The 24,235-nt window shown below is 55.9% G+C and overlaps 1 protein-coding gene across 3 annotated transcripts in view; it reads left to right on the top strand.

The window, feature by feature from the left end:
- The first annotated feature begins 428 nt into the window (after positions 1 to 428).
- PRKCA (protein kinase C alpha) overlaps positions 429 to 24,235 on the top strand; it is a 202,077-nt gene continuing 178,270 nt past the window's right edge. For all 3 annotated transcript variants that reach the window (XR_005779847.1, XM_040437437.1, XM_040437438.1), the window contains exons 1-2: positions 429 to 713; positions 7,155 to 7,186. Coding sequence is in view for 2 of the 3 variants with exons in the window: in XM_040437437.1 (XP_040293371.1) it covers positions 544 to 713; positions 7,155 to 7,186 (202 nt within the window). In the remaining variant the exon portion in view is untranslated. The remainder of the gene's footprint in view (positions 714 to 7,154; positions 7,187 to 24,235) is intronic.

The raw sequence follows: 24,235 nt of genomic DNA, 5'->3' as shown, positions 1-24,235 counted from the left end.
CAGTGTGCCTCCTAAGGGATGTGGCTCAGAAGGTGACGTCTGTTTAACCCCCTCTATCTGAACGTATTCATTTATCTTCTTGCCGTCTCAGTGGGGTCAGGAGGAGCTGCTGCACAGCTGGCCCCACAGCCAGGGGCCCCTCACTTTCCTGTACAGGCTCAGAGTGCGGCAGTACCTGCATATCGCCTGCAGGGGGCCCCCTCTTCCTTCTCCATGGTGATAGAGATAGGATAGTGGGTGGCAGTACCAGCCATCACCTGCAGGCGTCCACCTCGCCTCACTCTTCCGGTAACATTACAGTGAGTGGTAGTAACGGACATCCCCCTGCAGGGGGCCCCCTCTCTCTCGGTGCAGTGCGCTGTGCTGCCGGCAGAGGGCGCGCCGCTCGGCGCTGTGCAGGCCCGGCCTCCGGCTGACGTCAGGCGGGACTGGGCGGAGGCGGCGCCCGGCGCTGTCAGTGAGCGCAGGAGGGAGACGCTCCCGGCAGCAGCGGCTTCTCAGGCAGCAGCTCGGTCTCTGCTCGCAGCGCGCTCTCCCCCGGACATGGCGGACGGAGACTCCATTTCCTCCACTGGGTCTATAATCGTCGCCAATCGCTTCGCCCGGAAAGGCGCCCTGCGGCAGAAGAACGTCCATGAGGTGAAGAACCACAAATTCACCGCGCGATTCTTCAAGCAGCCGACATTCTGCTCCCACTGCACCGACTTCATCTGGTGAGCGACCCCCCCCCCCCATATACTGTACCTGTATACACTGCACCCCCCTATATACTGTACCTGTATACACTGCACCCCCCCGATATACTGTACCTGTATACACTGTACACCCCATATACTGTACCTGTATACACTGCACCCCCCCGATATACTGTATCACCTGTATACACTGTACACCCCCTATATACTGTACCTGTATACACTGTACACCCCCTATATACTGTACCTGTATTCACTGTACACCCCCTATATACTGTACCTGTATACACTGTACACCCCCTATATACTGTACCTGTATACACTGTACACCCCCTATATACTGTACCTGTATTCACTGTACACCCCCTATATACTGTACCTGTATACACTGTACACCCCCTATATACTGTACCTGTATACACTGCACCCCCCCGATATACTGTATCACCTGTATACACTGTACACCCCCGATATACTGTATCACCTGTATACACTGTACACCCCCTATATACTGTACCTGTATACACTGTACACCCCCGATATACTGTACCTGTATTCACTGTACACCCCCTATATACTGTACCTGTATACACTGTACACCCCCTATATACTGTACCTGTATACACTGTACACCCCCCATATACTGTATCACCTGTATACACTGTACACCCCCTATATACTGTATCACCTGTCACCTGTATACACTGTACCCCCCTATATACTGTATCACCTGTCACCTGTATACACTGTACACCCCCTATATACTGTACCTGTATACACTGCACCCCCCCGATATACTGTATCACCTGTATACACTGTACACCCCCGATATACTGTATCACCTGTATACACTGTACACCCCCTATATACTGTACCTGTATACACTGTACACCCCCGATATACTGTACCTGTATTCACTGTACACCCCCTATATACTGTACCTGTATACACTGTACACCCCCTATATACTGTACCTGTATACACTGTACACCCCCCATATACTGTATCACCTGTATACACTGTACACCCCCTATATACTGTATCACCTGTCACCTGTATACACTGTACCCCCCTATATACTGTATCACCTGTCACCTGTATACACTGCACCCCCTATATACTGTATCACCTGTATACACTGTACCCCCTATATACTGTATCACCTGTATACACTGCACCCCCTATATACTGTATCACCTGTATACACTGCACCCCCTATATACTGTATCACCTGTATACACTGCACCCCCTATATACTGTATCACCTGTATACACTGTACACCCCCTATATACTGTGTCACCTGTATACACTGCACCCCCTATATACTGTACCTGTATACACTGCACCCCCCCGATATAATGTATCACCTGTCACCTGTATACACTGTACACCCCTATATACACTGCACCCCCGATATACTGTATACTGTATCACCTGTATACACTGTACCCCCCGATATACTGTATCACCTGTATACACTGCACCCCCTATATACTGTATGACCTGTATACACTGCACCCCCGATATACTGTATCACCTGTCACCTGTATACACTGTACACCCCATATACTGTATCACCTGTATACACTGTACACCCCCGATATACTGTACCTGTATTCACTGTACACCCCCTATATACTGTACCTGTATACACTGTACACCCCCTATATACTGTACCTGTATACACTGTACACCCCCCATATACTGTATCACCTGTATACACTGTACACCCCCTATATACTGTATCACCTGTCACCTGTATACACTGTACCCCCCTATATACTGTATCACCTGTCACCTGTATACACTGTACACCCCCTATATACTGTACCTGTATACACTGCACCCCCCCGATATACTGTATCACCTGTATACACTGTACACCCCCGATATACTGTATCACCTGTATACACTGTACACCCCCTATATACTGTACCTGTATACACTGTACACCCCCGATATACTGTACCTGTATTCACTGTACACCCCCTATATACTGTACCTGTATACACTGTACACCCCCTATATACTGTACCTGTATACACTGTACACCCCCCATATACTGTATCACCTGTATACACTGTACACCCCCTATATACTGTATCACCTGTCACCTGTATACACTGTACCCCCCTATATACTGTATCACCTGTCACCTGTATACACTGCACCCCCTATATACTGTATCACCTGTATACACTGTACCCCCTATATACTGTATCACCTGTATACACTGCACCCCCTATATACTGTATCACCTGTATACACTGCACCCCCTATATACTGTATCACCTGTATACACTGCACCCCCTATATACTGTATCACCTGTATACACTGTACACCCCCTATATACTGTGTCACCTGTATACACTGCACCCCCTATATACTGTACCTGTATACACTGCACCCCCCCGATATAATGTATCACCTGTCACCTGTATACACTGTACACCCCTATATACACTGCACCCCCGATATACTGTATACTGTATCACCTGTATACACTGTACCCCCCGATATACTGTATCACCTGTATACACTGCACCCCCTATATACTGTATGACCTGTATACACTGCACCCCCGATATACTGTATCACCTGTCACCTGTATACACTGTACACCCCATATACTGTATCACCTGTATACACTGCACCCCCCATATACTGTATCACCTGTCACCTGTATACACTGTACACCCCCCATATACTGTATCACCTGTATACACTGTACACCCCCCATATACTGTATCACCTGTCACCTGTATACACTGCACCCCCTATATACTGTATCACCTGTATACACTGCACCCCCTATATACTGTATCACCTGTCACCTGTATACACTGTACACCCCCTATATACTGTATCACCTGTCACCTGTATACACTGTACACCCCCGATATACTGTGTCACCTGTATACACTGTACCCCCCTATATACTGTATCACCTGTATACACTGTACCCCCTATATACTGTATCACCTGTCACCTGTATACACTGTACACCCCCTATATACTGTATCACCTGTCACCTATATACACTGTACCCCCCTATATACTGTATCACCTGTATACACTGTACCCCCCTATATACTGTATCACCTGTATACACTGTACCCCCCTATATACTGTATCACCTGTATACACTGTACACCCCTATATACACCCATATATAATATATCACCTGTATACACTGTACACCCCTATATACACCCATATATAATATATCACCTGTATACACTGTACACACCTATGCACTGTATCATCTATCACCTATATACTGCACACACCTATATACTATAAAACATGTCACATATATAAACTGTACACCCCTATATACTGTATCGCCTGTCACCTATATATACTGCACTCCCCTATATACTATATCACCCGTATACACTGTTCACCCCTATATACTATATCACCTAGCACCTATATACACTGTACCCCTCTATATACTATGCACACCCTATATACACTACTATATACTGTCACCTGTCATTTATATACTGTACATCCCTATATACTATATAACCTGCCACCTATGTATACTGTGCATATATATATAAAGTATGCACATCACCTGTCACCTATATACTATATATGTCAACTGTCGCCTGTGTATATACTTTATACATCACCTCTCACCTGTGTATGTATATATTTATATATATATATATATACAGTACAGACCAAAAGTTTGGACACACCTTCTCATTCAAAGAGTTTTCTTTATTTTCATGACTATGAAGGCATCAAAACTATGAATTAACACATGTGGAATTATAGACATAACAAACAAGTGTGAAACAACTGAAAATATGTCATATTCTAGGTTCTTCAAAGTAGCCACCTTTTGCTTTGATTACTGCTTTGCACACTCTTGGCATTCTCTTGATGAGCTTCAAGAGGTAGTCCCCTGAAATGGTTTTCACTTCACAGGTGTGCCCTGTCAGGTTTAATAAGTGGGATTTCTTGCCTTATAAATGGGGTTGGGACCATCCGTGGCGTTGAGGAGAAGTCAGGTGGATACACAGCTGATAGTCCTACTGAATAGACTGTTAGAATTTGTATTATGGCAAGAAAAAAGCAGCTAAGTAAAGAAAAACGAGTGGCCATCATTACTATAAGAAATGAAGGTCAGTCAGTCAGCCGAAAAATTGGGAAAACTTTGAAAGTAAGGGCTATTTGACCATGAAGGAGAGTGATGGGGTGCTGCGCCAGATGACCTGGCCTCCACAGTCACCGGACCTGAACCCAATCGAGATGGTTTGGGGTGAGCTGGACCGCAGAGTGAAGGCAAAAGGGCCAACAAGTGCTAAGCATCTCTGGGAACTCCTTCAAGACTGTTGGAAGACCATTTCAGGGGACTACCTCTTGTAGCTCATCAAGAGAATGCCAAGAGTGTGCAAAGCAGTAATCAAAGCAAAAGGTGGCTACTTTGAAGAACCTAGAATATGACATATTTTCAGTTGTTTCACACTTGTTTGTTATGTATATAATTCCACATGTGTTAATTCATAGTTTTGATGCCTTCATAGTCATAAAAATAAAGAAAACTCTTTAAATGAGAAGGTGTGTCCAAACTTTTGGTCTGTACTGTATATATATATATATCTCACCTGTCACCTATATATTATATACGTCACCAGTCACATGTGTATATGCTATATAAACGTCCACTGTGTGTATGCGTCACCTGTGTATATACTGTATATGTCCGTTGTGTATATATACTATATACATCACCTATACATTATATCCTTCCCCTTTCATCCATCTACGCTGTATACCCCTATGTACCTCATTCCACACGTGCTACAGGTGCATACATGATGCTAGTGACACGTGTCATCCTGTACACATGCAGACACGTGGTGCACGGTACACTGAGACCAGCCATAGTGGGGCAGTGATGTCCAGGTCCTGCTATTTGGCCTGAGGTATTAACAAACCTCGCACCTCCCGGAGCCGCCTTTGTCACTTGCTTTATTAACCCTGCGAGTTCTGTGTCCACACGTCTGACGAGAATAGCGACACCTATAGGCTGAAAGATCTAAGAATCTGGAAGTGGCCGAATGCAGGAGGCACGTGAGGCATCCTGTGGGGGCACCCTGAACATGTACAGCAATGTATTCGCCCCCGCCTGCCACCTGTCCTGTGTGCCCCAACCTGTCATGGGGGACAGGGCAGTGACACTCGGGGTACAGGATAATGACTCTGACGCTGGGGGTACAGGATAATGACGCTGGGGGTACAGGATAATGACGCTGGGGGTACAGGATAATGACGCTGGGGGTACAGGATAATGACGCTGGGGGTACAGGATAATGACGCTGGGGGTACAGGATAATGACGCTGACACTTGGGGTACAGGATAGTGACGCTGACACTTGGGGTACAGGATAATGACGCTGACACTTGGGGTACAGGATAATGACGCTGACACTTGGGGTACAGGATAATGACGCTGACACTTGGGGTACAGGATAATGACACTTGGGGTACAGGATAATGACGCTGACACTTGGGGTACAGGATAATGACGCTGACACTTGGGGTACAGGATAATGACGCTGACACTTGGGGTACAGGATAATGACGCTGACACTTGGGGTACAGGATAATGACGCTGACACTTGGGGTACAGGATAATGACGCTGACACTTGGGGTACAGGATAATGACGCTGACACTCGGGGTACAGGATAATGACGCTGACACTGGGAGTACAGGATAATGACGCTGACACTTGGGGTACAGGATAATGACGCTGACACTTGGGGTACAGGATAATGACGCTGACACTTGGGGTACAGGATAATGACGCTGACACTTGGGGTACAGGATAATGACGCTGACACTCGGGGTACAGGATAATGACGCTGACACTCGGGGTACAGGATAATGACGCTGACACTTGGGGTACAGGATAATGACGCTGACACTTGGGGTACAGGATAATGACGCTGACACTTGGGGTACAGGATAATGACGCTGACACTCGGGGTACAGGATAATGACGCTGACACTCGGGGTACAGGATAATGACGCTGACACTTGGGGTACAGGATAATGACACTGACACTCGGGGTACACGATGATGACACTGACACTTGGGGTACAGGACAATGACACTTGGGGTACAGGATAATGACGCTGACACTCGGGGTACAGGATAATGACACTGACACTCGGGGTACAGGATAATGACACTGACACTTGGGGTACAGGATAATGACACTGACACTTGGGGTACACGATGATGACACTGACACTTGGGGTACACGATGATGACACGCTGACAGTTGGGGTCCTCAGATGTTGGTATTGGGGTTCACCCTTGTCTGCACTCTTGGTGTCTGGATCCTGCAGATATTTGTGGGTCACATGTGGGTGAGATATTGGGGTGTCCCCTTTGCTGCCCGTTACTATTATCTTCTCTCCTCTCGTTTCAGGGGCTTCGGGAAGCAGGGATTCCAGTGTCAAGGTAAGACGATGTTCACACTTGTAACCCTGTCGCTGCTGCAGTGGTGTGAGGCGGTTGTGCTGCGCCGCTGATCTCTGGTGGTTGTATCCATAGGGAATGACATTGTGTCGCCCCCCCCCCCCCTCTGATCTTCTTGTGATCAGGACAGCGCGAGGAGGCGTCACATAATACACTTATCATAGTGGACTACATCAGACTGCAGGTCGAGCAGACTTTAGTGTCACACATGAGCCACGGCTCGGCCTGTCCCCTGTAGGACACGTGCTGAAGTCATGGACACAGCCTTCCTGATGCTGACGTTTTTGGGGTGAGGAAGTTTTGAGGTTCAGGACTAGCAGGATTTTGGGGACTCTGCTTTGCTCCAGGAATGGAGGAGAGAATGTGGGTGTTGGGTGACACCATGAACCCTAAAGGGGCTGTGCATTGAAAATAATGGTCGCTTTCTTCTAAAAACAGTGCCACACATGCCAGCAGGCCGTATGTGGTATTGCAGCCCCTCTCTATTCCTTTCAGTGACGAGCTGCAATACCATACACAGGCTGTGTGCAGGGAGGGGCGCTGTTTTTGGAATGAAGCAGCTTTGAAGAATGATCAGATATAATGAGGCAATGTAACATGCTGGAAACCCTGCTTTATCCAGCTCCCGCCCCGCTTCCATCCCGCGCCGCTTCCGCCCCGCTCCCGCCCCGCTCCCGCCCCGCTTCCGCCCCGCTCCCGCCCCGCTTCCATCCCGCTCCCGCCCCGCTTCCATCCCGCTCCCGCCCCGCTTCCATCCCGCTCCCGCCCCGCTTCCATCCCGCTCCCGCCCCGCTTCCATCCCGCTCCCGCCCCGCTTCCATCCCGCTCCCGCCCCGCTTACATCCCGCTCCCGCCCCGCTTACATCCCGCTTCCGTCCCGCTCCCGCCCCGCTTCCATCCCGCTTCCGCCTCTCTTCTATCCTTCTTCTACCCCACTTCTACCCCTCTCCCTCCCTGCTTTCACCCCACTTCTACTCCTCTCCTGCCCTGCTGCCACCCCACTTCTACCCCTCTCCCTCCCTGCTTCCACCCCACTTCTACCCCTCTCCCTCCCTGCTTCCACCCCACTTCTACCCCTCTCCCTCCCTGCTTCCACCCCACTGCTACCCCTCTCCCTCCCTGCTTCCACCCCACTTCTACCCCTCTCCCTCCCTGCTTCCACCCCACTTCTACCCCTCTCCCTCCCTGCTTCCACCCCACTTCTACCCCTCTCCCTCCCTGCTTCCACCCCACTTCTACCCCTCTCCCTCCCTGCTTCCACCCCACTTCTACCCCTCTCCCTCCCTGCTTCCACCCCACTTCTACCCCTCTCCCTCCCTGCTTCCACCCCACTTCTACCCCTCTCCCTCCCTGCTTCCACCCCACTTCTACCCCTCTCCCTCCCTGCTTCCACCCCACTTCTACCCCTCTCCCTCCCTGCTTCCACCCCACTTCTACCCCTCTCCCTCCCTGCTTCCACCCCACTTCTACCCCTCTCCCTCCCTGCTTCCACCCCACTTTTACCCCTCTCCCTCCCTGCTTCCACCCCACTTTTACCCCTCTCCCTCCCTGCTTCCACCCCACTTCTACCCCTCTCCCTCCCTGCTTCCACCCCACTTCTACCCCTCTCCCTCCCTGCTTCCACCCCACTTCTACCCCTCTCCCTCCCTGCTTCCACCCCACTTCTACCCCTCTCCCTCCCTGCTTTCACCCCACTTCTACCCCTCTCCCGCTCTGCTTCCACCCCACTTCTACCCCTCTCCCTCCCTGCTTCCACCCCACTTCTACCCCTCTCCCTCCCTGCTTCCACCCCACTTCTACCCCTCTCCCGCTCTGCTTCCACCCCACTTCTACCCCTCTCCCTCCCTGCTTTCACCCCACTTCTATCCCTCTCCCGCTCTGCTTCCACCCCACTTCTACCCCTCTCCCGCTCTGCTTCCACCCCACTTCTACCCCTCTCCCTCCCTGCTTCCACCCCACTTCTACCCCTCTCCCTCCCTGCTTCCACCCCACTTCTACCCCTCTCCCTCCCTGCTTCCACCCCACTTCTACCCCTCTCCCTCCCTGCTTTCACCCCACTTCTACCCCTCTCCCTCCCTGCTTCCACCCCACTTCTACCCCTCTCCCTCCCTGCTTTCACCCCACTTCTACCCCTCTCCCGCTCTGCTTCCACCCCACTTCTACCCCTCTCCCGCTCTGCTTCCACCCCACTTCTACCCCTCTCCCTCCCTGCTTCCACCCCACTTCTACCCCTCTCCCGCTCTGCTTCCACCCCACTTCTACCCCTCTCCCTCCCTGCTTCCACCCCACTTCTACCCCTCTCCCGCTCTGCTTCCACCCCACTTCTACCCCTCTCCCTCCCTGCTTTCACCCCACTTCTACCCCTCTCCCGCTCTGCTTCCACCCCACTTCTACCCCTCTCCCGCTCTGCTTCCACCCCACTTCTACCCCTCTCCCGCTCTGCTTCCACCCCACTTCTACCCCTCTCCCGCTCTGCTTCCACCCCACTTCTACCCCTCTCCCGCTCTGCTTCCACCCCACTTCTACCCCTCTCCCTCCCTGCTTTCACCCCACTTCTACCCCTCTCCCGCTCTGCTTCCACCCCACTTCTACCCCTCTCCCGCTCTGCTTCCACCCCACTTCTACTCCTCTCCTGCCCTGCTGCCACCCCACTTCTACCCCTCTCCCTCCCTGCTTTCACCCCACTTCTACCCCTCTCCCTCCCTGCTTTCACCCCACTTCTACCCCTCTCCCGCTCTGCTTCCACCCCACTTCTACCCCTCTCCCTCCCTGCTTTCACCCCACTTCTACCCCTCTCCCGCTCTGCTTCCACCCCACTTCTACCCCTCTCCCGCTCTGCTTCCACCCCACTTCTACTCCTCTCCTGCCCTGCTGCCACCCCACTTCTACCCCTCTCCCTCCCTGCTTTCACCCCACTTCTACCCCTCTCCCTCCCTGCTTTCACCCCACTTCTACCCCTCTCCCGCTCTGCTTCCACCCCACTTCTACCCCTCTCCCTCCCTGCTTTCACCCCACTTCTACCCCTCTCCCGCTCTGCTTCCACCCCACTTCTACTCCTCTCCTGCCCTGCTGCCACCCCAGCTTCCCCGGACGTCTCATTGGATGATGGATGCTGGTGATACCTGACAGCTCGTCATCACATTTAATTACCAAAAACATGAACTTGGCGTAGCGCCAAATGACCGTGAATCCTAGGGAGCGCCCCCTGTCCGAGCGGAGCAGCGAGGAGAATCATCTCCCATCCTGAGGTTTGATGGCGGCCGTGTGGGGGAGGGGTGGCCTGCTGGCGCTGAATGGGTTACTGCCGCCCGCCTTCATATTCATCCACTTTTCATTTGATCTGGTTTTCCCCGGTGAATATTAATCTGAACGCCTCCTGCTTACCAGCGAGTCGTGCGAGGAGCGGCACCGGCCGCCATTATCCCTGCCCCACCGCTTTTTTCTGTGCAGAACATTTTGATTTGGGTTTGTTCAGTGTGTCAGACTTTGCCGAACACCTGAGACAAGGGGCGGCGGCATGTGACCGATACCCGTGAGCCGAACTGGGGTCGTGGCCTCTCCCTAATACACCCGGACGCCCCCGCGGACGTTAACCCGTGGACGCAGTGTCTGATATTTGTATATGAGAAGCATTATTAAAACCTGGGGACACGAGGCGGTCACTGGGGCTCAGTTACTTGTAGTCTGAGCAAGCAGAGCTGCAGTGTAAAGCACAGCAGTCAGCCCTCTGACTGGATTTACAGACCCCTTTAATACATGTGGGGTGAACGCTCCAGATGTCAGAGAAGGTGATTCTGTTTGTAGTAACTTTCCTGGAGTTGTCCTGTAGCAGGCGGTCTCTGGGGGGGGAGTTGTCCTGTAGCAGGCGGTCTCTGGGGGGGGGAGTTGTCCTGTAGCAGGCGGTCTCTGGGGGGGGAGTTGTCCTGTAGCAGGCGGTCTCTGGGGGGGAGTTGTCCTGTAGCAGGCGGTCTCTGGGGGGGGGGTTGTCCTGTAGCAGGCGGTCTCTGGGGGGGGAGTTGTCCTGTAGCAGGCGGTCTCTGGGGGGGGAGTTGTCCTGTAGCAGGCGGTCTCTGGGGGGGGAGTTGTCCTGTAGCAGGCGGTCTCTGGGGGGGGAGTTGTCCTGTAGCAGGCGGTCTCTGGGGGGGGAGTTGTCCTGTAGCAGGCGGTCTCTGGGGGGGGAGTTGTCCTGTAGCAGGCGGTCTCTGGGGGGGGAGTTGTCCTGTAGCAGGCGGTCTCTGGGGGGGGAGTTGTCCTGTAGCAGGCGGTCTCTGGGGGGGGAGTTGTCCTGTAGCAGGCGGTCTCTGGGGGGGGAGTTGTCCTGTAGCAGGCGGTCTCTGGGGGGGGAGTTGTCCTGTAGCAGGCGGTCTCTGGGGGGGGAGTTGTCCTGTAGCAGGCGGTCTCTGGGGGGGGGGGAGTTGTCCTGTAGCAGGCGGTCTCTGGGGGGGGAGTTGTCCTGTAGCAGGCGGTGTCTGGGGGGGAGTTGTCCTGTAGCAGGCGGTGTCTGGGGGGGAGTTGTCCTGTAGCAGGCGGTCTCTGGGGGGGAGTTGTCCTGTACCTGTTGTCCTCACTGCATGCAGATTTGGGGTCCCCCTTAGTGGCCGCGTGCAGATTTTGGGGTCCCCCCCGTAGTGACCATGCTCTCTGTGCTGCTAGGATTGTGACTTCTTGGTTTCCCCTCCCCCGCTTATTCTGCGCCGCCTTCCCAGGAGGCGATATGGGAACCGGACGAGGACGCTGCAGCTTTAAATGGTCAATGAATCCCAGTGAGGATTTATTAAAGGGGCGGCGTCCCATCTTCAAAGAAGCAAGAAGAGGTCTGTAGTAGATAGGAGGATTAGGCTGTGGCTGTACACAATGTATGACTTCCATCATCCCTGATCCCAGGAGCTGACAATCTACAGCTGGGGGACTACATGGCGATCCTGGTCACGCCCAAGTATTGCAGCATAGCACGGCAGCCATAGAGAGCTCCTGGCCTCAGGGATGATGAGAGTCATACATCGTGTGTGACATTGGGATTTTAGATTGTGAGCTCCTGGGTTCAGGGATGATGGTAGTGATACAGTCGGATGGCTCTGGGGCTGAAACTGAGCCAGCAGTATGTGGGGGTTTGTTACAGTGTATCAGCGCAGGTGACGTGTATCACTCTAGCCTGGATACATTGTAGCAAGTATGTTCCCACTCACTGACAGCAAGCAGAGTAGTTAATCCGAGGAATAGACCAGGAGGTCTGGTAGTGACATCACTGCGCCGGCCCTTTAAAGAGCTGGGCTCCTCTGAGGCGCAGGGTCCCGCTGCCTGACATCGCTCCTTCCTCTGCAGATTCTGACCTTTAAGAAGTATTTGCCTTTCCACTATATTTATATCTGGCCGGCGCTGAGCGCTTCACCCACTGCCGAGCAGGGGGGCTGCGTACACGTCACCCTGAGAAAAACCGCCACCCAGGCACCCACATGAAGGGCGCCACAGCGCCCGGGGTGCTGGGACTGATTTGTTTTTTCCTCTGGGGGTAGGGGAGGTTAGCGAGGCTGCAGCGCCCCCCGGTGCTCAGGTGACAGGACTGCTGCACCTCGACATGGGGGGGGGGGGGAGTATCCATACGTCTCACAGCTGAGGGCTTGTTACAGTGTGTCAGTCTGTAAAGGCGTAAGTGTCTTCAGCCTCTGGGTATGGGCTGACCATGCTGAGGCTACTCGCTGTGACCCGCGGGGGGCGCTGTGTGTGTCTTCTGCTTGCAGTTTCCATGTTCCTGAGACGCACTTACCTGCCCTGGGGTTTTCCGTGAGAAAGTGTCGGCGAGTTCTGAGTAATCGAACTTCCTCTTCTCTACTTTACCGCGTGGTCGGATGGAGTCCTTAAAGGGGAAGTGCACCATAAAATCTAGACTATGAAGTGCGGCTCTGGAGCATAAGGGTGCGTCCACGGATGGATGTAGCTGGATAACAGCAGCCTGTGCTCCGTGGATGGCCCCCACACTGGGTAGCACCTAGAATACACCTTGTGATTGTGCGGCTTCTCACAGGCCGCCATAAAGTGCACTTACACCTTGCGGATGGTGGGGGGAGTTGTGATTGTTCCCAGCAGTCCTCACAGGCCGCCATAAAGTGCACTTACACCTTGCGGATGGTGGGGGGAGTTGTGATTGTTCCCAGCAGTCCTCACAGGCCGCCATAAAGTGCACTTACACCTTGCGGATGGTGGGGGGAGTTGTGATTGTTCCCAGCAGTCCTCACAGGCCGCCATAAACTGCACTTACACCTTGCGGATGGTGGGGGGAGTTGTGATTGTTCCCAGCAGTCCTCACAGGCCGCCATAAACTGCACTTACACCTTGCGGATGGTGGGGGGAGTTGTGATTGTTCCCAGCAGTCCTCACAGGCCGCCATAAACTGCACTTACACCTTGCGGATGGTGGGGGGAGTTGTGATTGTTCCCAGCAGTCCTCACAGGCCGCCATAAACTGCACTTACACCTTGCGGATGGTGGGGGGAGTTGTGATTGTTCCCAGCAGTCCTCACAGGCCGCCATAAAGTGCACTTACACCTTGCGGATGGTGGGGGGAGTTGTGATTGTTCCCAGCAGGCCTCACAGGCCGCCATAAAGTGCACTTACACCTTGCGGATGGTGGGGGGAGTTGTGATTGTTCCCAGCAGGCCTCACAGGCCGCCATAAAGTGCACTTACACCTTGCGGATGGTGGGGGGAGTTGTGATTGTTCCCAGCAGGCCTCACAGGCCGCCATAAAGTGCACTTACACCTTGCGGATGGTGGGGGGAGTTGTGATTGTTCCCAGCAGGCCTCACAGGCCGCCATAAAGTGCACTTACACCTTGCGGATGGTGGGGGGAGTTGTGATTGTTCCCAGCAGGCCTCACAGGCCGCCATAAAGTGCACTTACACCTTGCGGATGGTGGGTGGAGTTGTGATTGTTCCCAGCAGGCCTCACAGGCCGCCATAAAGTGCACTTACACCTTGCGGATGGTGGGGGGAGTTGTGATTGTTCCCAGCAGTCCTCACAGGCCGCCATAAACTGCACTTACACCTTGCGGATGGTGGGGGGAGTTGTGATTGTTCCCAGCAGTCCTCACAGGCCGCCATAAACTGCACTTACACCTTGCGGATGGTGGGGGGAGTTGTGATTGTTCCCAGCAGGCCTCACAGGCCGCCATAAACTGCACTTACACCTTGCGGATGGTGGGGGGAGTTGTGATTGTTCCCAGCAGTCCTCACAGGCCGCCATAAACTGCACTTATACCTTGCGGATGGTGGGGGGAGTTGTGATTGTTCCTAGCAGTCCTCACAGGCCGCCATAAACTGCACTTATACCTTGCGGATGGTGGGGGGAGTTGTGATTGTTCCCAGCAGTCCTCACAGGCCGCCATAAACTGCACTTACACCTTGCGGATGGTGGGGGGAGTTGTGATTGTTCCCAGCAGGCCTCACAGGCCGCCATAAAGTGCACTTACACCTTGCGGATGGTGGGGGGAGTTGTGATTGTTCCCAGCAGGCCTCACAGGCCGCCATAAACTGCACTTACACCTTGCGGATGGTGGGGGGAGTTGTGATTGTTCCCAGCAGGCCTCATTATAACATTAGTGAACTGCTGAGAAAGTTGCGGCGTCGCTTTAAGTCTTGGACGAGGTCCATGTCCTGATGTAGCAGTGCCGGACCAGCGCGCTGCAGCTGTGAGATCAGAGATTGCTGCTCTTGGAGACGATCCCGGTGTCTGGAGATAAGTATCGGAGCAGGACACAAGATGGCTGGAATGTCTCGGCAGCAACGATCCCCCCCCAAACATGTTAAAGGAAAAGTGTACGTCAGAGCAGTGCATTATGGGAGCTCCAGGGACTCGCTCTGCTGGAATGTCTTAAAGGGACACTGCAGGCCTAGCTCATTCACATTGTAGTGAGGGGGCGGGGCAGGAAATCCCTGTGTCATGCTCCGCCCCTTTTCTCTGCAGTTTTCTTGGCGGTTTACCTTCTGTTATTGCCACGTGCAGATAAGCGGTCGTCTTCCATCTGGCCGGGTTGTATCTGCAGCTCTGGGTGTGACTAGAGGATAGCACTGTACGTGCATCGGCCGCACTTCTGGGAAAACTCTTTTAAAGGGATATGACAGTAATAAGACGGCGTGTCCCCCACCTATAACCCCCATCATCCGCCTCACATGAAGGTCTAGAATTCATGTTTTTTTCCCCCCGTGATTAACCCCTTCCGCCGCCTGCAGATAACATGGCCCCCGGCACTGAGCGGCACTGGCATTAGCGGCTCCTTGTCCTGCAGGCGGTTGGGAATCTGCAGGAAAACAATAACGTATTGTGGCCACCGTTCTCTGCGCCAACGCACCGCGTGAGACGGGCGAGTGTCCAGATCCCGAGCAGCGGGAACGCACGCCGCTTATTAGTTCTCTACGTGATCCGCCGCTCTCCTGTACAAGCCCTGTAATCTGCTGATACTGGGCTATTTCTCAGACCTCTTCTGGCTGTCGGTGAATGGAAACAGTCTTGTGCAGGCAGTGATACATTGTAACAAACCCTCAGCAGTGTGAGCAATATTAGGTCCGGAAAGGTCTTGAATGCAAGCTTGAAAGTGGTGAAGCTTAGTTTTCTGGAGACTGTACCGGCCCTTTAAGACGTGTGTATGAGGCTTTGGCCACTGATGGGGAGCGCTGCTGTGCAGGTGTCGCTGCAGTGTGTCAGGACAGTCCTGGAGCCGGTCAGGCCGGATTCCGCGGGTCTTTCAGGTTTGGTTGAAAGGTCGCTTTCCTTATCGCGGTCTCGTCCTGTCTCCGGCGCGGTGACATTACACAATCGGCCCCTGCAGATTACACCTGGACTTGGCTCACCAGGGCCACATTCCTTCTGGTTTATGGGTCGGGCGTGCCTGGCGGAGGCTTCCCTAAAGCCATAAACCGCGTGCGGAGGCCTCCCGGGCCACACTGCGATCAGAGGTCCGTCCTTACAGTCACTCAGCTCTCTGATAGACTTTGGCCTTCAGCTTGTCACCATTTTCAAGATCTCTGCTTGCAGTCCGTGAATAGAAATACTCCAGTCCTCCTCTCACAGCTAGTGAGCTAAACAGCTTTCTCCCGTGTCCTGGCGGTTTGTTACAGTGTATCAGTCTGGAGTCCATAGAGGATGGTATGGACTGGATACGTCTGTAACAAACCCTCAGCTGTGAGAAGCGTTGGGTCAGGATTGCTTTTCAGCCTCTGGATGGAAGCAAGGATGTTTCTGTTCACTAACAGCAAGCGGAGATTAAAAATAATGAGGAATGGAAATGTGAAGGATATTAGTAATTTGCTGTGCTCGGCCGCCCCTTGTCCTGCTGGGGGGTGGGGGGGGGGGGGGGGGGGTCAGGACTCATCCGGCCGAGCTCTGGTCAGGGATCAAGAATTCCTGCGCATGAGTTGGCCACAAAATCTGGGGACTGTGTACATAAAACGCTCAGTCATGTGTCACCAGTGTGTCTATAGGAGGCACGCTATGTGCCAGGATGAGACAGGCTGGCACCGTCCCCTATAGAGGGGGGTGATATAGAGCAGGAGGCTGGAGGGGTCGGCGCCGTCCTCTATAGAGGGGGTGATATAGAGCAGGAGGCTGGAGGGGTCGGCGCCGTCCTCTATAGAGGGGGATGATATAGAGCAGGAGGCTGGAGGGGTCGGCGCCGTCCTCTATAGAGGGGGATGATATAGAGCAGGAGGCTGGAGGGGTCGGCACCGTCCTCTATAGAGGGGGTGATATAGAGCAAGAGGCTGGAGGGGTCGGCACCGTCCTCTATAGAGGGGGTGATATAGAGCAGGAGGCTGGAGGGGTCGGCGCCGTCCTCTATAGAAGGGGATGATATAGAGCAGGAGGCTGGAGGGGTCGGCACCGTCCTCTATAGAGGGGGTGATATAGAGCAAGAGGCTGGAGGGGTCGGCACCGTCCTCTATAGAGGGGGTGATATAGAGCAGGAGGCTGGAGGGGTCGGCGCCGTCCTCTATAGAGGGGGTGATATAGAGCAGGAGGCTGGAGGGGTCGGCGCCGTCCCCTATAGAGGGGGGTGATATAGAGCAGGAGGCTGGAGGGGTCGGCACCGTCCTCTATAGAAGGGGATGATATAGAGCAGGAGGCTGGAGGGGTCGGCGCCGTCCTCTATAGAGGGGGGTGATATAGAGCAGGAGGCTGGAGGGGTCGGCACCGTCCTCTATAGAGGGGGTGATATAGAGCAGGAGGCTGGAGGGGTCGGCGCCGTCCTCTATAGAGGGGGTGATATAGAGCAGGAGGCTGGAGGGGTCGGCGCCGTCCTCTATAGAGGGGGGTGATATAGAGCAAGAGGCTGGAGGGGTCGGCACCGTCCTCTATAGAGGGGGTGATATAGAGCAGGAGGCTGGAGGGGTCGGCGCCGTCCTCTATAGAGGGGGTGATATAGAGCAAGAGGCTGGAGGGGTCGGCACCGTCCTCTATAGAGGGGGTGATATAGAGCAGGAGGCTGGAGGGGTCGGCGCCGTCCTCTATAGAAGGGGATGATATAGAGCAGGAGGCTGGAGGGGTCGGCGCCGTCCTCTATAGAGGGGGGTGATATAGAGCAGGAGGCTGGAGGGGTCGGCGCCGTCCTCTATAGAGGGGGTGATATAGAGCAGGAGGCTGGAGGGGTCGGCACCGTCCTCTATAGAGGGGGGTGATATAGAGCAGGAGGCTGGAGGGGTCGGCACCGTCCTCTATAGAAGGGGATGATATAGAGCAGGAGGCTGGAGGGGTCGGCACCGTCCTCTATAGAGGGGATGATATAGAGCAGGAGGCTGGAGGGGTCGGCGCCGTCCTCTATAGAGGGGGGTGATATAGAGCAGGAGGCTGGAGGGGTCGGCGCCGTCCTCTATAGAGGGGGGTGATATAGAGCAGGAGGCTGGAGGGGTCGGCGCCGTCCCCTATAGAGGGGGATGATATAGAGCAGGAGGCTGGAGGGGTCGGCGCCGTCCTCTATAGAAGGGGATGATATAGAGCAGGAGGCTGGAGGGGTCGGCGCCGTCCTCTATAGAAGGGGATGATATAGAGCAGGAGGCTGGAGGGGTCGGCACCGTCCTCTATAGAAGGGGATGATATAGAGCAGGAGGCTGGAGGGGTCGGCGCCGTCCTCTATAGAGGGGGGTGATATAGAGCAGGAGGCTGGAGGGGTCGGCACCGTCCTCTATAGAAGGGGATGATATAGAGCAGGAGGCTGGAGGGGTCGGCACCGTCCTCTATAGAGGGGGGTGATATAGAGCAGGAGGCTGGAGGGGTCGGCGCCGTCCTCTATAGAGGGGGGTGATATAGAGCAGGAGGCTGGAGGGGTCGGCACCGTCCTCTATAGAAGGGGATGATATAGAGCAGGAGGCTGGAGGGGTCGGCGCCGTCCTCTATAGAGGGGGGTGATATAGAGCAGGAGGCTGGAGGGGTCGGCGCCGTCCTCTATAGAGGGGGGTGATATAGAGCAGGAGGCTGGAGGGGTCGGCACCGTCCTCTATAGAGGGGGGTGATATAGAGCAGGAGGCTGGAGGGGTCGGCACCGTCCTCTATAGAAGGGGATGATATAGAGCAGGAGGCTGGAGGGGTCGGCGCCGTCCTCTATAGAGGGGGGTGATATAGAGCAGGAGGCTGGAGGGGTCGGCGCCGTCCTCTATAGAGGGGGGTGATATAGAGCAGGAGGCTGGAGGGGTCGGCGCCGTCCTCTATAGAGGGGGGTGATATAGAGCAGGAGGCTGGAGGGGTCGGCACCGTCCTCTATAGAGGGGGGTGATATAGAGCAGGAGGCTGGAGGGGTCGGCGCCGTCCCCTATAGAGGGGGATGATATAGAGCAGGAGGCTGGAGGGGTCGGCGCCGTCCTCTATAGAGGGGGATGATATAGAGCAGGAGGCTGGAGGGGTCGGCGCCGTCCTCTATAGAGGGGGGTGATATAGAGCAGGAGGCTGGAGGGGTCGGCGCCGTCCTCTATAGAGGGGGGTGATATAGAGCAGGAGGCTGGAGGGGTCGGCGCCGTCCTCTATTGAGGGGGGTGATATAGAGCAGGAGGCTGGAGGGGTCGGCGCCGTCCTCTATAGAGGGGGGTGATATAGAGCAGGAGGCTGGAGGGGTCGGCGCCGTCCTCTATAGAGGGGGATGATATAGAGCAGGAGGCTGGAGGGGTCGGCGCCGTCCTCTATAGAGGGGGATGATATAGAGCAGGAGGCTGGAGGGGTCGGTGCCGTCCTCTATAGAGGGGGGTGATATAGAGCAGGAGGCTCCACATATGTGCAGTCCACCCCCCGGCCTCGTCCTGCCAGGACTGCATGGTAACTCTGTGCCCCTTCACCCCCCTGTTTGCCTTCCTCTTCTGGATCAATGTGTTTGATCAATAGACCTTAATGAAAGAGCACAGTGTGAGCGCAGCTCCTGAGGCCTCGGTAAGGCTGAGTCAGAGCCTGGACATTGTCCACATGACGCTGTGGCATGTTACTGCGCCGCGCTTTTACCATAGCCGTGTTCAGAGGACCTGCGCTGCCTCGGAGATGAAGCAGAGCTCACGTGTGTCAGGTCCTGGTGATCGGCGGGAGTCTGTGGATGATGGCGCTGGGGGGCTCCCACATTTGGGGTCTGTCAGCCGGACTGGGCGACAATCTCGTATATGGGGTGTCCCGGGAGGGCTGCTGTGTTGTGTTTGGGGGCCGGGAGGGCTGCTGTGTTGTGTTTGGGGGCCGGGAGGGCTGCTGTGTTGTGTTTGGGGGCCGGGAGGGCTGCTGTGTTGTGTTTGGGGGCCGGGAGGGCTGCTGTGTTGTGTTTGGGGGGCCGGGAGGGCTGCTGTGTTGTGTTTGGGGGCCGGGAGGGCTGCTGTGTTGTGTTTGGGGGGCCGGGAGGGCTGCTGTGTTGTGTTTGGGGGCCGGGAGGGCTGCTGTGTTGTGTTTGGGGGCCGGGAGGGCTGCTGTGTTGTGTTTGGGGGGCCGGGAGGGCTGCTGTGTTGTGTTTGGGGGCCGGGAGGGCTGCTGTGTTGTGTTTGGGGGGCCGGGAGGGCTGCTGTGTTGTGTTTGGGGGGCCGGGAGGGCTGCTGTGTTGTGTTTGGGGGGCCGGGAGGGCTGCTGTGTTGTGTTTGGGGGGCCGGGAGGGCTGCTGTGTTGTGTTTGGGGGCCGGGAGGGCCGCTGTGTCGTGTTTGGGCGGCTGGGAGGGCTGCTGTGTTGTGTTTGGAGGGCCGGGAGGGCCGCTGTGTCGTGTTTGGAGGGCCGCTGTGTCGTGTTTGGTGGGCCGGGAGGGCCTCTCTGTCGTGTTTGGGGGGCCGGGAAGGCCTCTCTGTCGTGTTTGGGGGGCCGGGAAGGCCTCTCTGTCGTGTTTGGGGGGCCGGGAGGGCCGCTCTGTCGTGTTTGGGGGGCCGGGAGGGCCGCTCTGTCGTGTTTGGGGGGCCGGGAGGGCCGCTCTGTCGTGTTTGGAGGGCCGGGAGGGCCGCTCTGTCGTGTTTGGGGGGCCGGGAGGGCCGCTCTGTCGTGTTTGGGGGGCCGGGAGGGCCGCTCTGTCGTGTTTGGGGGGCCGGGAGGGCCGCTCTGTCGTGTTTGGGGGGCCGGGAGGGCCGCTCTGTCGTGTTTGGGGGGCCGGGAGGGCCGCTCTGTCGTGTTTGGGGGGCCGGGAGGGCCGCTCTGTCGTGTTTGGGGGGCCGGGAGGGCCGCTCTGTCGTGTTTGGGGGGCCGGGAGGGCCGCTCTGTCGTGTTTGGGGGGCCGGGAGGGCCGCTCTGTCGTGTTTGGGGGGCCGGGAGGGCCGCTCTGTCGTGTTTGGGGGGCCGGGAGGGCCGCTCTGTCGTGTTTGGGGGGCGGGGAGGGCCTCTCTGTCGTGTTTGGGGGGCCGGGAGGGCCTCTCTGTCGTGTTTGGGGGGCCGGGAGGGCCGCTCTGTCGTGTTTGGGGGGCCGGGAGGGTAGCGCTCTCGTATTTGGGGGGGCCGGGAGGGCTGCTGTGTTGTGTTTGGGGGCCGGGAGGGCTGCTGTGTTGTGTTTGGAGGGCCGCTGTGTCGTGTTTGGGGGGCCGGGAGGGCCGCTGTGTCGTGTTTGGGGGGCCGGGAGGGCCGCTCTGTCGTGTTTGGGGGGCCGGGAGGGCCTCTCTGTCGTGTTTGGGGGGCCGGGAGGGCCTCTCTGTCGTGTTTGGGGGGCCGGGAGGGCCTCTCTGTCGTGTTTGGGGGGCCGGGAGGGCCTCTCTGTCGTGTTTGGGGGGCCGGGAGGGCCGCTCTGTCGTGTTTGGGGGGCCGGGAGGGTAGTGCTCTCGTATTTGGGGGGGCCGGGAGGCCGCTCTCTCATATATATTAGGGGCCATAGACCCTATAGGTTGGTTTTCTCCTCTGGCCGGAGCAGCAGACAATGGCGGCCATAACCTGTAATCGAGAAGCCCCCGCCCCCTTGGACACTACAACTCCCAGCAGCCTGCGGCGGTCAGGTGCTGCTTCCTGTGTACCTGGAGGGCAGGCCCGGGTGTAATTACAGGAGGCCATAATCCTGACCAGTAATCTGACCCTGAGGGCCCGGTCTGTCCGGTCCTTAGCATGTAATGAGACGTTCTGCGGCCATCTTCAGTATCACTGCATGCTGTCCTCTGTGGGGGCATCACCAGCACTAAACTCTCTCCTTAGGGTTTGGTACAGTGTGTCAGTGTCAGGCTGCTGTTATGTTATGTGCACAGGATTGCCTTCTATTCACTGTCTGCAAGCAGAGATCCTTTACGAAGGTGCACAGAGATGAAGCTTTGATTGCAGGAGAGGGGACGCTGGCCCTTTAAGCGCAGTCTTCGGTCTGATGTGAGAGGGACAAGTCAGCTGAGGTAATGGGGAGTTCTGAGGCATGAGGTAAGTTTCATCTCACGCCTCCTTCATAACAGTCCAGATTTAGGATCCACATCTCCAGTTCCAGCCGCTGGATGCAGCTGAGGGGAGCGTCGTCTCTGCTGCTCCGGCCGTCAGATACGGGGTCCCAGCTCTGCGCTCGGCGCCCCCCGGAGTTTACATCTTCTGAGAGTGTTTTCTCTGTAATCCAAGCAAAGGTTTTACTTTTCCCCTTTTAAGGCGCCGCGGCGTCTGTTCATACGTTATCCGCAGATTATCCCTCCCGCTAAACCAGCAATAAAGCATCTCCCAGTACTAACAGACTGGTCAACGCATGGGCCGTCCTGGAGCAATGTGCTGCAGGTGTCTAAGGGGGTCGGTGGTGTAATAATCTGCAGGATATATCACTATGTATCTGTGGAGATGACAGAGCGATGTTCTGCAGATCTCTAGAGAGGTCAGAGGTGTAATAATCTGCAGGATATATCACTATGTATCTGGGGAGAGGACAGAGCGATGTTCTGCAGATCGATTTTTTAATAACCTGCAACAGACTAGGTTAGACTTGTTACATGGTGGAAGGGCCCCCAGTAGCACAGAGTATTTCAGGAGAGGAGTGTGCGGTTAGTGGCTGCAGGTGAGGGGCCAGTGTCCTGACGTGAGGAGGACCAGCAGCAGCACAGAGTATTTTTGCCTCGGAGTCCTTCCACCCTGCGGCCCCTGGATGGCGGTGCAGAGCGCCCCTAGTGGTCAGTGTAACACTGCTTCTATATTGCATTGAGTGGAGACCGGAGTAATGAAACGTTCACAATACTGTTTTAGAGAGGAGTGATCTGTGTGACAGGAACCAGGAAGAGCAGGCTGAACAATGGAATGTCACCAGACTGAGCTGAGAACTCTACTTCCTATCTGATAATCCAGAGTTTCTGGTAATCCAGCAGGGAGCAGGAACGCACCCGTGGTGGCGCAGGGCGCGGTGTGTACGGGGCTGGGCACAACACCTGGCAGTGTGCACTCTCATGTTTGGCTTTCACCTTGCGTGTCTACTCTTGTCTCCCTCAGAGCAGCGCTCATTGTTTTCACACTCTGCAGGAATTTGCAGGTTCTAATCCCTGCCGCAGTGTGTGATAACGAGAGCCTGTGTCACAGTTATGGCTGCCCGCTATCCTGCCAGGCATGCTGGGAATTGTAGGCTTGCAACAGCTGGAGCCACAGGTTGGAGATGACTGGTTTTAGGTGCGCTTCCCCTTTAAGACGGATGCAGACACCCACGTTCGTCTGTCACCTATGGTAATGGTATCTGTCAAATTCTGACCCGGCTGAGGGTCTGCAGGGCGACTACCTGACGGGCTGAGGGTCTGCAGGGCGAGTCCCTGACGGGCTGAGGGTCTGCAGGGCGAGTCCCTGACGGGCTGAGGGTCTGCAGGGCGACTACCTGACGGGCTGAGGGTCTGCAGGGTGACTACCTGACGGGCTGAGGGTCTGCAGGGTGACTACCTGACGGGCTGAGGGTCTGCAGGGTGACTACCTGACGGGCTGAGGGTCTGCAGGGTGGCTACCTGACGGGCTGAGGGTCTGCAGGGCGACTCCCTGACGGGCTGAGGGTCTGCAGGGCGACTCCCTGACGGGCTGAGGGTCTGCAGGGCGACTCCCTGACGGGCTGAGGGTCTGCAGGGCGACTCCCTGACGGGCTGAGGGTCTGCAGGGCGACTCCCTGACGGGCTGAGGGTCTGCAGGGCGACTCCCTGACGGGCTGAGGGTCTGCAGGGCGACTCCCTGACGGGCTGAGGGTCTGCAGGGCGACTCCCTGACGGGCTGAGGGTCTGCAGGGCGACTCCCTGACGGGCTGAGGGTCTGCAGGGCGACTCCCTGACGGGCTGAGGGTCTGCAGGGCGACTACCTGAGGGGCTGAGGGTCTGCAGGGCGACTACCTGACGGGCTGAGGGTCTGCAGGGTGACTACCTGACGGGCTGAGGGTCTGCAGGGCGACTCCCTGAAGGGCTGAGGGTCTGCAGGGCGACTCCCTGACGGGCTGATGGTCTGCATGGCGACTCCCTGACGGGCTGATGGTCTGCAGGGCGACTCCCTGACGGGCTGAGGGTCTGCAGGGCGACTCCCTGACGGGCTGAGGGTCTGCAGGGCGACTCCCTGACGGGCTGAGGGTCTGCAGGGCGACTCCCTGACGGGCTGAGGGTCTGCAGGGCGACTCCCTGACGGGCTGAGGGTCTGCAGGGCGACTCCCTGACGG

Source organism: Bufo bufo, chromosome 6 (genome assembly GCF_905171765.1).
Source record: "Bufo bufo chromosome 6, aBufBuf1.1, whole genome shotgun sequence".
NCBI lineage: Eukaryota > Metazoa > Chordata > Amphibia > Anura > Bufonidae > Bufo > Bufo bufo.
The sequence above is the reverse complement of the archived record's forward strand: the minus strand, read 5'-3'. Positions and strand labels throughout refer to the sequence as shown.